This window comes from Clinocottus analis, unplaced genomic scaffold, assembly GCF_023055335.1.
Source record: "Clinocottus analis isolate CAN_PGR_092001 unplaced genomic scaffold, fCliAna1.0.p SCAF_8, whole genome shotgun sequence".
Lineage (NCBI taxonomy): Eukaryota > Metazoa > Chordata > Actinopteri > Perciformes > Cottidae > Clinocottus > Clinocottus analis.
In genome coordinates this window covers 11856489-11868305 of record NW_027176240.1, presented here as the reverse complement: position 1 = coordinate 11868305, position 11817 = coordinate 11856489, and the positions used below count along the sequence as shown (strand labels likewise).

The 11817-nt window shown below is 40.2% G+C and overlaps 2 protein-coding genes across 5 annotated transcripts; one reads left to right on the top strand and one right to left on the bottom strand.

Moving 5' to 3' along the window:
- Window positions 1–1448: 1448 nt before the first annotated feature.
- On the bottom strand, window positions 1449–6241 carry eloal (elongin A, like). 3 transcript variants are annotated; one of them, XM_068568294.1, is made up of 11 exons: window positions 6164–6241; window positions 5230–5286; window positions 5010–5122; window positions 3998–4916; window positions 3822–3918; window positions 3572–3739; window positions 3392–3489; window positions 2697–2877; window positions 2438–2549; window positions 1869–1972; window positions 1449–1693 (listed from the first exon to the last, which is right to left on the bottom strand). In XM_068568294.1, exons 1-11 carry the CDS (start codon window positions 6239–6241, stop codon window positions 1635–1637), a joined length of 1986 nt encoding a protein of 661 aa, XP_068424395.1. In that variant the 3' UTR covers window positions 1449–1634. The 3 variants fall into 3 exon arrangements, with proteins under 3 accessions (XP_068424395.1, XP_068424393.1, XP_068424394.1); XM_068568292.1 differs by having other exon boundaries at window positions 1449–1972; XM_068568293.1 differs by having other exon boundaries at window positions 1449–1972; window positions 2444–2549.
- Window positions 6242–7051: 810 nt separating this feature from the next.
- klhl31 (kelch-like family member 31) lies at window positions 7052–11094 on the top strand. 2 transcript variants are annotated; one of them, XM_068568554.1, is made up of 3 exons: window positions 7052–7125; window positions 8096–9298; window positions 9391–11094. In XM_068568554.1, the coding sequence occupies exons 2-3, from the start codon at window positions 8124–8126 to the stop codon at window positions 10121–10123; spliced, it is 1908 nt and encodes a 635-aa protein (XP_068424655.1). In that variant the 5' UTR covers window positions 7052–7125; window positions 8096–8123; the 3' UTR covers window positions 10124–11094. The 2 variants fall into 2 exon arrangements, with proteins under 2 accessions (XP_068424655.1, XP_068424654.1); XM_068568553.1 differs by having other exon boundaries at window positions 7076–7125; window positions 8093–9298.
- Window positions 11095–11817: the final 723 nt, after the last annotated feature.

The window sequence follows — 11817 nt, the reverse complement described above, 5'->3', positions numbered from 1 at the left end:
CTGGGCTCCATATAACCTGCCACTCCTTCTCCTTAAAGCATTTAGCACACAATCACATTGTCACACAGGAAACTTTGCTCACATGGGCCAAGGTTTGTTGTGTGATGTGATTAAAGGAATAGTGTACTCCAGGAATATGCGTATTGTAAGCGTACCAACTGAAATAATTACCTTAAACACATAGATTTTGAAATAGGAATACATTAAACCCTTTGCCATTCCTGCTCATTCTCATACATAAACCCCCCAAGTAACGCTGTGTATATTCCAAAACAAAGTCACAATCAAACGTAATGCACCGCAAACCAAATCATGTCCTCATTAACTTTACTTGGCATCCAAATACAGTAATTTGTTCAATTAAATGTTAGAAAGTCTCTTTATTTACCAACATCCTGCGTCATAAGTTAGCCTTGTTTATAAAAAAACGTGTTGCCTTTATTTGCATTTTTAAATAGAACAAGAATCATCATCCTTGTGTATTTTTCCACCCACTTTGCTCTCTTCCAGGTCAGAGGTCAAGGTCAGCTCTAGCCCTCTGGTTCCCTAATGGCAGTGCAGCATCATTAACCATCAGGTCATGGTTAAAAGGGCTTCAGTTCACTTCCTCTAGAGGACCTTTGGAGTATAAGCAAATATTAAAATTGGTATTTTTTTATTTATTTATGTATTGTCTATATGTCATCAGGTTTTTAAGGATGTATTGTTGCACTGTCTAACTAATTAATGAAAAAAACACTTGCTTCGTCATAACTGTCTGATCCTCGTTTTTCGTTCAGTTAAATAATCAGACACATTCACAAGCCCTCCAAAACATAGCAGCTCACCTCAAACTAATTAATTAAACATGAGGCTGGATTAGTGATGCAGTCTCTGCAGGCTGCCACAGGTGGTGCTGAAGTCCACAGCAGTTTTAGAGCCCTCCCTTGAATATTTCAAACCATTGTTGTCCAAAACCACAAAAATAGACAGTAAGGGTCCTTGAGACGAGACACACAGCAGATACCTTCCCCCATTAAAGACAAAACAACTTCAGGGATTACAGATAATTGACAAAAAAATATATTTTTCACAATGTGGAACGAATTGTTGACAACTTCTGAAGATAGTTTGGCTCAAAACCAGGTGGATGAGAATGTTTACAAAGCATTTTATTGTAAAAACTCTTAATACAATAAATCTAATTGATTAAATACCTGTGTTAATATTATTAAAACCTGTCAGTTATATCAGTTGTAGCACTTAGAACATTGGCATACTTGTATTCTGTTTAATTTAGTGTTTGAATGGTTTTTGAGATATCAATACATCTATATAGATAGATATATAGATATCTATATATCTATATCCACTAGAGGGAGCCACATCCCATTAAATAAACTACTGACTGACCTTTTTAAGCTCAAACAAGCTAAAAGACAACATATAAAACCACTTGAATCTGCTCTTTTCATAGTCCCTTTAATAGTGAAGAAAATATACAGTTATAAGAGGAAGAAAAAAAACCATGGCAAATTCCTGCATATTTAGACAAACAACATGAGTAATCTATGTAAGCACAAGCCTTCTATTGTGCAATGTTAATGAATAATAGAGAGCACTTCCCCCACACTGTAAATATCCTATAAGAGCATTTATCGGCGTCCCAGTTTCTTAAATGCTTTTAAGGACTTTGCCATCATTGGAGCAACTCCTGTGTGAACAGGAGAGAGAAAAATATGCGATGAAATAAAATGTCAATCGGGATTATAGGTAACATCCATATGTCTTGCTTTCATTCTCCCCGAATACAAAAACTGAACAGGCCATCTTGATCGGTTTGGAAAGGTTTAGCAAACACAAAACTTTGCATTCATATTCAAGCTCACTTGGTTTTTTGCGAGGGTCTTGTGTACTGGTTGCAGCCGAAGTGGCGCTGCTGGACCTGCTGGGCTCATTACTCGGCCTCTGTCTGGTGTCTTGAACCTTGACGCTGATAATTACGGATATACATTAGCTCAGAGCATAATTCAAATAAATAGAAAAAAGAAATGCACCTAAAATAAAAAGTAGTCTCCCATTTACAGTTAGTGAGCATAAGATGCATCTGACAACAAAAGCAACAAGGCGGTTTAATCAGCACATTGCACCAATTCCTGTTTGGCTAAGCTCACACAAAAAAGTACTTCTCCCAGTGTTATCGCACGAGTCTTCGGCAGCTTATGACCCCGCTAAGCTCCTGTTGTTGAGTGATCATTTTGGAGCCCAGGGCTAAAATACACAACCATTACGGCTTATATAACCTTTGGTTTGTTTATGAACTTTATAATCCATAAACCACATAGCTGAAAGCAATATGCAAGCACAAAGACACGTTTGTTTTTTAAAGGAAAAAAATCCCGAGCTAATCGCAAAACCTCTGGGGACATTTCTCTATATTTAAGATGCTGAACCCCACCTGCACCTTAGCTGAGGCTGCTGAACAGCTGTTCCATGAAGTTCCTGCTGAATCCGCACATCTCTCGGTGGCTTGGCGACAGTGTGAATAAATGCCATCTTCACCTGCCGACCTAAAAGGAAAAAAGTTGTCACGGTGTGCAGAACATTAAGATTAAACTGTATGCAGTGCATGTATAATGTTCACTTTTTTTGACACTGATTGACACAAAAATAATTTTCTACTCAAGATTAGTCTTTTATAGTTTCAGCATACACACCTTTGGGTTTGCTAGAATGGGCTGAGACAATGCTTTTTGAGAGTCTTTTAAATTTCCTTTCCCTCTCCTCGGACAGCCTGACAAACATCTCTTTCCATGATTCATACTCCAGAAGTTTAGAGTGTTTGAAGTCCCTCTGGCAATGTTTTCCCCATAAGTGGTCCGTCTCTCCAATGTAGATCTGAGGAAGCAAACACTTGCAGGGCAAGCAAACAATATACACCTGTACCCTAAAGCTAAATTCTCGACACAACATATTGTTTCCATTCCAAGGTGTAAGTGTAAGTTCAGCTTTACTAGAAAGGACATTTCAGAATATAATGAAACACACTCAGAGGCCACTGTATGTAAAGCTCATTGACAACCTCCTTTAAAATCTGACAAATCTCTTCATATTAAGTATAACACTGGCTTCAGAGGTAAAGTTACTGTTCAACTAAACATGATCAAACACAAAAATGTCAACTTTGACACCAGACATCCAAAAGAAAGATTTACTGATTACATTCATAAGCCCAAGGGACTTTACTCTTTGAATTTATTGACCATATAACCTTTCCTCTCAATGAAAATATAGTTATAGACATATAAACATAAACAACAAATGGCGGGTCTGATGCAATGCCAGGAAGGAGTAGCTCATTCAGTGGCCACTAAGATTGTTTCGCCTGCACTAAATTCATTCACACTCTTACTGGGTTGCATTCTTCAATGCGTAGCAGCTGCTCTGGTCTGCACCTCTCCAACACCGGCTCGAGGATTTCAAACGGGACTCCGCCAGTTTCATAAAGCACTGAGGAGAGATCTCTGCGCCTAAATATAAATCCAACAAACTGACAGACTCATGAGCAAAAGCTTCACTGGGCTTTACTCACAGTTAATGTTATTCTGGAGCGTGCGGATACACTGCTGGTGCAAGCTCATCATGGCTGGGAGGAAGGCGGATTTGGCACCAGAGTAGACCTGCATCTTTTTGTTAAGTCGTTGACCCGTGAAGATGGCAGACTCCTCCGAGAAGTCACAAAAATCAGACTCCCTCTTGACTGCAAGACAAAAGATAGAATGTCAAGATTTAAATAAGCTATCTGAGAAAACAGCCAGTCGTTCTTGTGGTAAATACAGTACCTTTCCTCTCAAAGTACTCAACACCAAATGGTTTTTCACATTCAGCAGGTGAAGGACTGGTACATGAAATCATTTTCAGTACAGACTCCTTAAATTCCTGAAATATGAATAGAAACCTTATTAACCAAGGTCTGCAACCTAAAAGCCAAATTAATAAAGACTATTGTCAAACATACTTGTGTTGGAGAAGTCACATTTGTAGACATCACAGCTGAGCTGAACGGTTTCACGACCGGACCTTTTGTTGCTTCCCCTTTAACAACATTCTTGAGTGTTTTAGGCGGCATCTTCCCTCCAGATCTTTTCCCTTTCTCTGAAGTCACATCGTAGTTTAAATATGATTCAAAAGACAAGGCGGGCTCCTCGGTGTCATTCTGCGGGTTCTTGTGGTTTATTTTGGCCTTTTTGTTTTTTGAATGGCCCTTCTTTTCAGATTCTTGTTTGGTTTTTAGAGGGTCGTGCTTCTCTTTACTATTTTTTTTCCTTTTTTTATTTTGGGTCTCTGAAGTCCTCAATATTTCAGAAGATCCGCCATCTTTGACACTTGCCACTTTGATTGTGTCCGAGTGTTTGTGACTGGATTCAAATGAAAAAGATCCATTGCCTTCTCTGGATGATTCTTTGTGTTTCCTATTTGACTTTTTATATGAACTAAGTCTTCCACTATCAGAGCTGGATTTTTGATGAGTGTCCTCAAAGTTTTTGTTTCCAAGAAAAGTATTAGTGTCTCTTGATTTTCCGTCTCTCTCATTCCTTTTTATCTTCTTGGAGACAACTGAATTGTCCTTTTGATCCTCTTGGACATCAATGTTCTTTTTCAAGATGTCATTCTGAGAATTTTTTTCTTGATGACATTTTTCTTCATTTTTATTGTGTTCCTTACGTCTTTTCTGTTTTTTACATTGTTTTTCCGAATCAGCTTTCCTGCTGCCTGTTTTGAAAACAGCTTCATCGGAAGAATTCTTACTATTAATGTAAGATTTCAAGTAATTATTGTTTGAATCCTCCATTGTAAGACTTCCATTATTTGGACAGTTTGGGTCATCCAGTTTGTCTTTAGACAAACTCTCTGACACATCTCCATCCTGTGTGTGGCTGCGTCAAGGAAAAACTCAAGATTAACATGTAAAACAAATACAAAAAATACAGTGTAATGTTAAATATATCTAAAATGTTAATATACATCACCTTCTTGAGTCCTTCGGGACCAATCTTTTCCAACCCCTGACTAGCGACTTGGCCAATTCTCCACCCTGTTTATGTCTGCGCAAGGAGTTTACGGTTTTGCCAATTCCAGTTTCCTAATATATATGCAGACACAAGTAAGCACAGTCAAAGAACATGTAACCAAAATAAACACATAGCAAACATAAACACAAAATTCATTATTTTGCTAAAAAATACTCACAGAAAGAAGTTCTAATGTGATATCAAGGTCCTTAAGTTTCTGCAAAATCTTTACAACCTGGAAAGAGCATAATAAATAAATGAAGGTGACATGTTTTCCGTGAGCATGGTTTTCATGCATGTTTAGGACCAAAAAAGCAACTCAAATGTCTTGTAAATTAAGAAAAATCAGACAGCCCAAATATGGTAGTCCTGGTTTAGGATCACCAGTTGCTGATTGTGCATTCAGAGCAGAAGCTATGTATGGGAAGCCCGCACAGCCTCTCAGGCTGCTCCTTTTACTGTGAACTATAAATGGATAAAGCAGCCGGCTGTTATAAACTCTCCCTATATAACTGAAAACTTATCAAATGGTGCTTGAACATCTTTACTTTATTTTAATGCATCCAAGTTTAAATCTACATTAGACATTGGCCCATGTAATGATCCATGCCATCTGAGACTCAAACCGGCCTGCAGAGACACAAGGACCTCCACTGATGATGGACAGAAGCCATAAGTTGGACAACTGGAGGAGTTGCCAATTTTAGCAGCAAGGCGCCTCCCATTTTACCAGCCTGACCCCAAAGTGAAGTGCTGCAAATGTGTGGCAGCAGCGCACATGTTATTGAATAAAACAACTCACAGTCAGCCCCGCATCACACATAATGAAGAACACAAGACGCACGCAATTAAGTAGGCAGAATATCTTGTAGCCCGAAGATTGTGACAGAAACGACATTGTGAATTTGGCACAGTTTAATTTGTATAGGAAAATCAAAATGAATAATTGTGGAGCAAGTATTTGCTGTATATTTAACGATTGCATAGTCTACATCAGAAACGGGAGAGTAGTTCAAAGCGCAGTGCAAACAAGGTCTCCCCTGAGGGCAGGAACCGTCTACCTGCTCTTCTTGATGTGCTCAAAGACAAATAATAACCCGCATGTCTACTACCGTAGTTGACTCTGCTGAGTCTGTCAGCTGAAGTTTGAACCGCACGAGTTTCTTCGCCACATCGGAGCTGCTGGCCATAGCAGTGATTCACGTGCACGCGTCTACACACACCGGGCAGCGCGCGCCTGTTGATGACACTATTATAATGGGCGGAACCGCTGACAGGAACGATGCGGTTTAGAAAGGGTGAATCAATTAGGCATACTTATATCAATATATGACAAAACACCGATGAGAAAATAATGTGGCCTGCTGTAGGTTATTAATGGTAAAGTAAATAATGATGTTTCTTCTAACCAGAATAAAAAAAAAACCTGTTCTCGTTTCCCATAGTCTGACCAAATAACCAAATATGTGCATTACTTTTTTGATCATGCATGCTATTAGCCCTCTGCTGATGACACATTTTGAGAACATTTATTTAATTCAAGATTTGTCAAGAAACCAATACAAGCCGGACGGGGTGGAGTTTCTTAGGCCTCATCAAACTGTGAAATTGATCCATTTTTTCTGTGGCTTAGACTTTTGTATGTCCTGTGCACAGCATGACAGATCAGGATGATTCATACTAATAATGAGTCCTACATATTATACCATAACATAATATGACATAGTATTATATTTTTGAAGTGGTGCTCAAGTGTCTTCTGTACATTTACTGAACAAATGTTTCTAAACAATGGTTAAAAGAAATTAATGAAATGAGGTCGAGCCCATGCACAGTATGTCGACATCAACAGATTGGAGGTGCTATTGTGGGACATTATGATGAAGGGGGTGGGGGGGTTGTATGGGTCTTCTCCTCTGCCACATGCATTGCAAAATACTTGATTGGCACTCACTTCCCCAGAGGAGGAGTTAACTGTATGTCTCTCTCAGCTGGGTGACTGCTGCTCTCTCTCTCCTGCTCCATTACTGGAGGCACAAGATCCTTCTTCACCAGCCTCAACTTCATTTCTCAGGTAAGTGGAACTTTCACATGCTTGATCGTTTTACCAATTTATGAAGGACAATTAAGTGCAGTTAGCGCTTCAGCGTTTGGCCTTTATTATAGACCAAAAAATTACCTGGGATTCAAAAGGGTATTAATGGCGTAAAGATGTTGACCCCATCCTAAAATGTGCTTTGACACAGGGTGACAATACGCTTCAGGTTTTCATAAGTTTTTGGGAAATAATGGGGGGATTTTCTTTTATTAAATGTTTTTTGTCTTGTAGATTGTGCTCATTGCATATTTATCCAGGACAAGCCGACAACTATTAAATACAATTTAAAAAAGAGAAATAAAAGATGAATGTTTGCCCTAAATTAAACTTAAACAGCGAGAGGACATGAGGCCCAGTGCTCATGTCACAAAGTCTATAAAAGGAACGTCATGGGTGAGCCGTCCAGCGTTGCTATTCCTGGACATACTGCTGATAAATTGTGACAGATGCAAAGAGGGGCATGTTGACGCACTCACTAGCTCCAGCATCACCCGTATAGTAACACATATGTTTTCAAAGGTGTCTGTTTCTAGTAGCATCTAAATAAATTACACTTAGTCCAAAATGTAAGAAAAATGTTCTCCTTGGATACAAATGTACAGGAAATGTATACTATTGCTTAGCTTGAAGGAAAGAAAATAGTACATGTACACATGGCACAAGGACAGCAGGACCTCAAGACAGCACACACATGAAATCATTCATAAACTCAACATTATGAGTGATTTCACATCGATCAATCTTATAAATGTGGCATCCCTCTATTTCAAGTTGTGTCACTAATATTTTGATGTCCCGACCAGATTCATTCCAAGCCAGATCTTTGCCAGCATAAGTCATGTCTGTCACATGTTGCATGTAACAGAACTGATCTGTTTTGGTCTTCTGTGAATCATCGTGCACTTTTCCTATGAAATCTGACATGTTTTATGTATATTTTCAGAAGGTCTGGGCTGTGTTGTGCTGCTACAGGCATGGCACCCAAAAAGAACAAGGCGACCAAAAAGAGTAAAGGAGACATAAATGAAATTACTATAATGGTTGAGGACAGCCCCATCAACAAGATCAACGGGCTGAACACTCTGTTGGAAGGAGGAAACGGCTTCAGCTGCATTTCAACTGAAGTCACTGATTCTGTGTATGCCCCAAACCTGCTGGAGGGTTTAAGCAACATGAGGCAGGACAGCTTCCTCTGCGATCTAACAGTCGCCACCAAGTCAAAGTCATTTGATGTCCACAAGGTTGTCATGGCCTCCTGCAGTGAGTACATTCGAAGCATCTTGAAGAAGGATTCGTCCCTCCAGAAGATTGACCTGAACGACCTCTCACCGGTGGGCCTCGCCACAGCAATCACATATGCATACTCTGGGAAGCTGACCCTGTCGCTGTACAGCATTGGTAGCACTATCGCCGCGGCCATGCTGCTGCAAATCAGCACCTTGGTAAAGATGTGCAGCGATTTCCTCATGCAGGAGCTCAGCGTGGAGAACTGCATGTATGTGGCCAATATCGCTGATGCCTATGACCTCAAAGAAACCAAGGAGGCAGCTCAGAAGTTTATGCGGGAGAACTTCATTGAGTTCTCCGAGATGGAGCAGTTCCTCAAGCTGACCTATGAGCAGATCAGCGATTTCCTCTCAGATGATTCTCTGCAGCTTCCCTCCGAGGTTACGGCCTTCCAGATCGCCATGAAGTGGTTGGACTTTGACGAGAAGAGGTTGAAGTACGCCGCGGATCTCCTAACTCTCATCCGCTTCGGCACCATCTCTGCCCAAGACCTGGTGAATCATGTCCAGAATGCGCCCAGAATGATGCAAGACCCAGAGTGCCACCGTCTCCTTGTTGATGCCATGAATTACCATCTGCTGCCATTCCAACAGAACATCCTCCAGTCACGCAGAACAAAGGTGCGCGGTGGCCTCAAGGTGATATTCACAGTTGGTGGACGCCCTGCCCTGACAGAGAAATCTCTCAGCAAAGAGGTCCTCTACAGAGATGCAGATAATGTGTGGAATAAGTTGACAGAAATGCCAGCAAAGAGCTTCAATCAGTGTGTGGCAGTGTTGGATGGCTTCCTGTATGTGGCAGGTGGTGAGGACCAGAACGACGCAAGGAACCAGGCTAAACATGCTGTCAGCAACTTCTGCAGGTAAGAACTAATTGTCACGGTAGATTTTTACTATGTCACATTAGTTGGTGTGGCACGCCAAAATAACTGCAAATCCCTCTCACATTCTGCAGATTCGACCCCCGCTTCAACACTTGGATTCATTTGAGCAACATGATCCAGAAGCGCACACATTTCAGCCTTAACATCTTCAATGGCCTCCTGTTTGCCATTGGAGGGCGAAACGGTGATGGTGTTCAGGCCTCCGTGGAGTGCTACGTGCCCTCCTCCAACCAGTGGCAGATGAAAGCGCCCATGGAGGTGCCTCGCTGCTGTCATGGCAGTTCCCTCATCGATGGCAAGATCCTCGTATCCGGAGGTTACATCAACAACGCCTACTCCAGGGCCGTGTGCTCGTACGACCCCTCCACTGACAGCTGGCACGATAAGAGCAGTCTGAGCACACCTCGAGGCTGGCACTGCGCTGCCACCGTGGGAGACCGAGCCTATGTCATCGGTGGAAGCCAGTTGGGAGGTCGTGGAGAGAGGGTGGATGTCCTCGCCGTCGAGTCTTACAACCCTCACAGTGGGCAGTGGAGCTACTGCACACCTCTTAACACAGGAGTGAGCACGGCTGGTATTTCCACTTTGAACAACAAGGTCTATCTCCTCGGGGGCTGGAACGAGGGAGAGAAGAAGTACAAGAAATGCATTCAGGTTTACAACCCTGACCTTAATGAATGGACTGAGGATGATGAATTGCCAGAAGCAACAGTCGGTATTTCCTGCTGTGTTGTCACCATACCCACACGGAAAACACGAGAGTCCAGAGCCAGTTCAGTGTCTTCTGCACCAGTCAGTATATAGAAGTTTTGATAGTAATAATAAAGTAGCCTTTCTGTTGCATAAATCTTGGTTGTAATCCCTACCAACAGTTCCCGTTTTAGGACTAAGATGATGTTCAAATGGTCCGCTTTCTTCGGATGAGAAAAAGATAATAAAATGGAAGCATTTGGGAAAATATTCTAATTAGATTTTTTTTAAACTCCATTTATTAGATGCAATTTGAAGCCTTGTAAAGCATTTTCAGTAATTATGGTTTCCCTTAGTATAATTAGCATCATGGAAGAATGTATGGAAGAAATGGTTAAATCGGACATCGTAATAATCAATTTTGACAATTTTAGACAGAAATTTACCTTTGAAGAAATGGTTAAATCGGACATCGTAATAATCAATTTTGACAATTTTAGACAGAAATTTACCTTTGGGGCCAATTCAGTTGAGATAATATAATTAGCCCTTTTTCTATAGCAAATATAATGTTATTTAAAAATCAAATGAAAGGTTTAAAGATGCAAAATCACTGCTGTTGTTAAGATTAATCTGTAACATGATTGACTTTTTTATCCAGTGTTTGCAACACAGTTGTTATCGTTGAAGGATTTTTTGGCAGTCCAGTTTATGTCAACTATAGCTCCTGTGACTCTCAGATACTTGAACAGAAGGATGAGCTTGAGCTGGAGTAAGACATCACATAGGTGGAGTCAGAGTCGTACGGTCGCAGCTTCTCTACATGTGTCTCATGTGGTGGTCATATGTTGAGTGATGGTCAAACACACTATCAGTGCAGAGAAATGGATTCTATTTGGAGAAGGTTTGAGTGATGAGGTTTGAATGGGTTTAGATGTGACAGCAATACAGTATTTTGTAAAAAAGAAAAATACAAGTTGGGAACAACGTTGTAAACCTGAGCTTTCCTGGGATTAATGGATTCCCTAACTGCTCATGTCTTTTCATTTTTTTTGTTTGTTTTTAAATTAAAAAGATGAATTGAAGCTTCTTTGAGCCATGGTCATTTATTTAAAAATAATTTTCATGCAAGTTTATTTTTACGGTTATTTATTTTAAAGTGAAGTACTTGGGTAAAACACTTCAGTTTGTTTTTAATCACCATAAATCAACAAAATGTACACATACACATGATTATTTCGCTCGTTTCTATTTCAGTTCATACCTATTGGACCTTATTAGTGGTTTCTTTTGGGAAATTGTTCATTATTCCAGTATGTATATATCAGGTGATGAGGCAATGTAGCATTCCCTTTAAATCCTATCATGAAATCCTCCTAACCCAGAAACTTTATTGTACAAACTGTATCCAGACACATTTTTACATGAGTACAAGGAGCAGGTGATTTATTTTGGTCGATTTTTAAATCGGAAGCTGTAAATTCACAGGCATCAAGTGAGTAATCTAATATTTGAGCTCCTGTGCTCATTCACTCAAAACTTTCACTGCAAGAGTAAGTAAACAGCTTCAGGCATGTAACATAATCCAAATGATTAAAACTGTCTTCACAATATGCAGAGTGTCTTTCTGGTACGCTCTTGTCACTCCAAGTCCATTATTCCCAAAGAGTAAAGCATCTCTATTATTCTGTTACAGAAATGTAATATATTTTCATAAAGCTGTCATTAAATTGTTATAGGATATAACAAAAAAACGATTATCTCGATCAGCTTCTTATATGTAACGTGATCCTATTCAAACACCAAAA

Excerpts from the sequence above, each read along its gene's own strand:
- eloal (XM_068568292.1), bottom strand. The coding sequence starts at position 6,241 with ATGGCCAGCAGCTCCGATGTGGCGAAGAAACTCGTGCGGTTCAAACTT. Across the intron at positions 5,123-5,229 it reads TCACATTAGAACTTCTTTCT|GAAACTGGAATTGGCAAAAC; the intron begins GTGAGTATTTTT and ends CATATATATTAG. Across the intron at positions 2,878-3,391 it reads GCATTGAAGAATGCAACCCA|ATCTACATTGGAGAGACGGA; the intron begins GTAAGAGTGTGA and ends TTGCTTCCTCAG.
- klhl31 (XM_068568554.1), top strand. The coding sequence starts at position 8,124 with ATGGCACCCAAAAAGAACAAGGCGACCAAAAAGAGTAAAGGAGACATA. Across the intron at positions 9,299-9,390 it reads GCTGTCAGCAACTTCTGCAG|ATTCGACCCCCGCTTCAACA; the intron begins GTAAGAACTAAT and ends CACATTCTGCAG.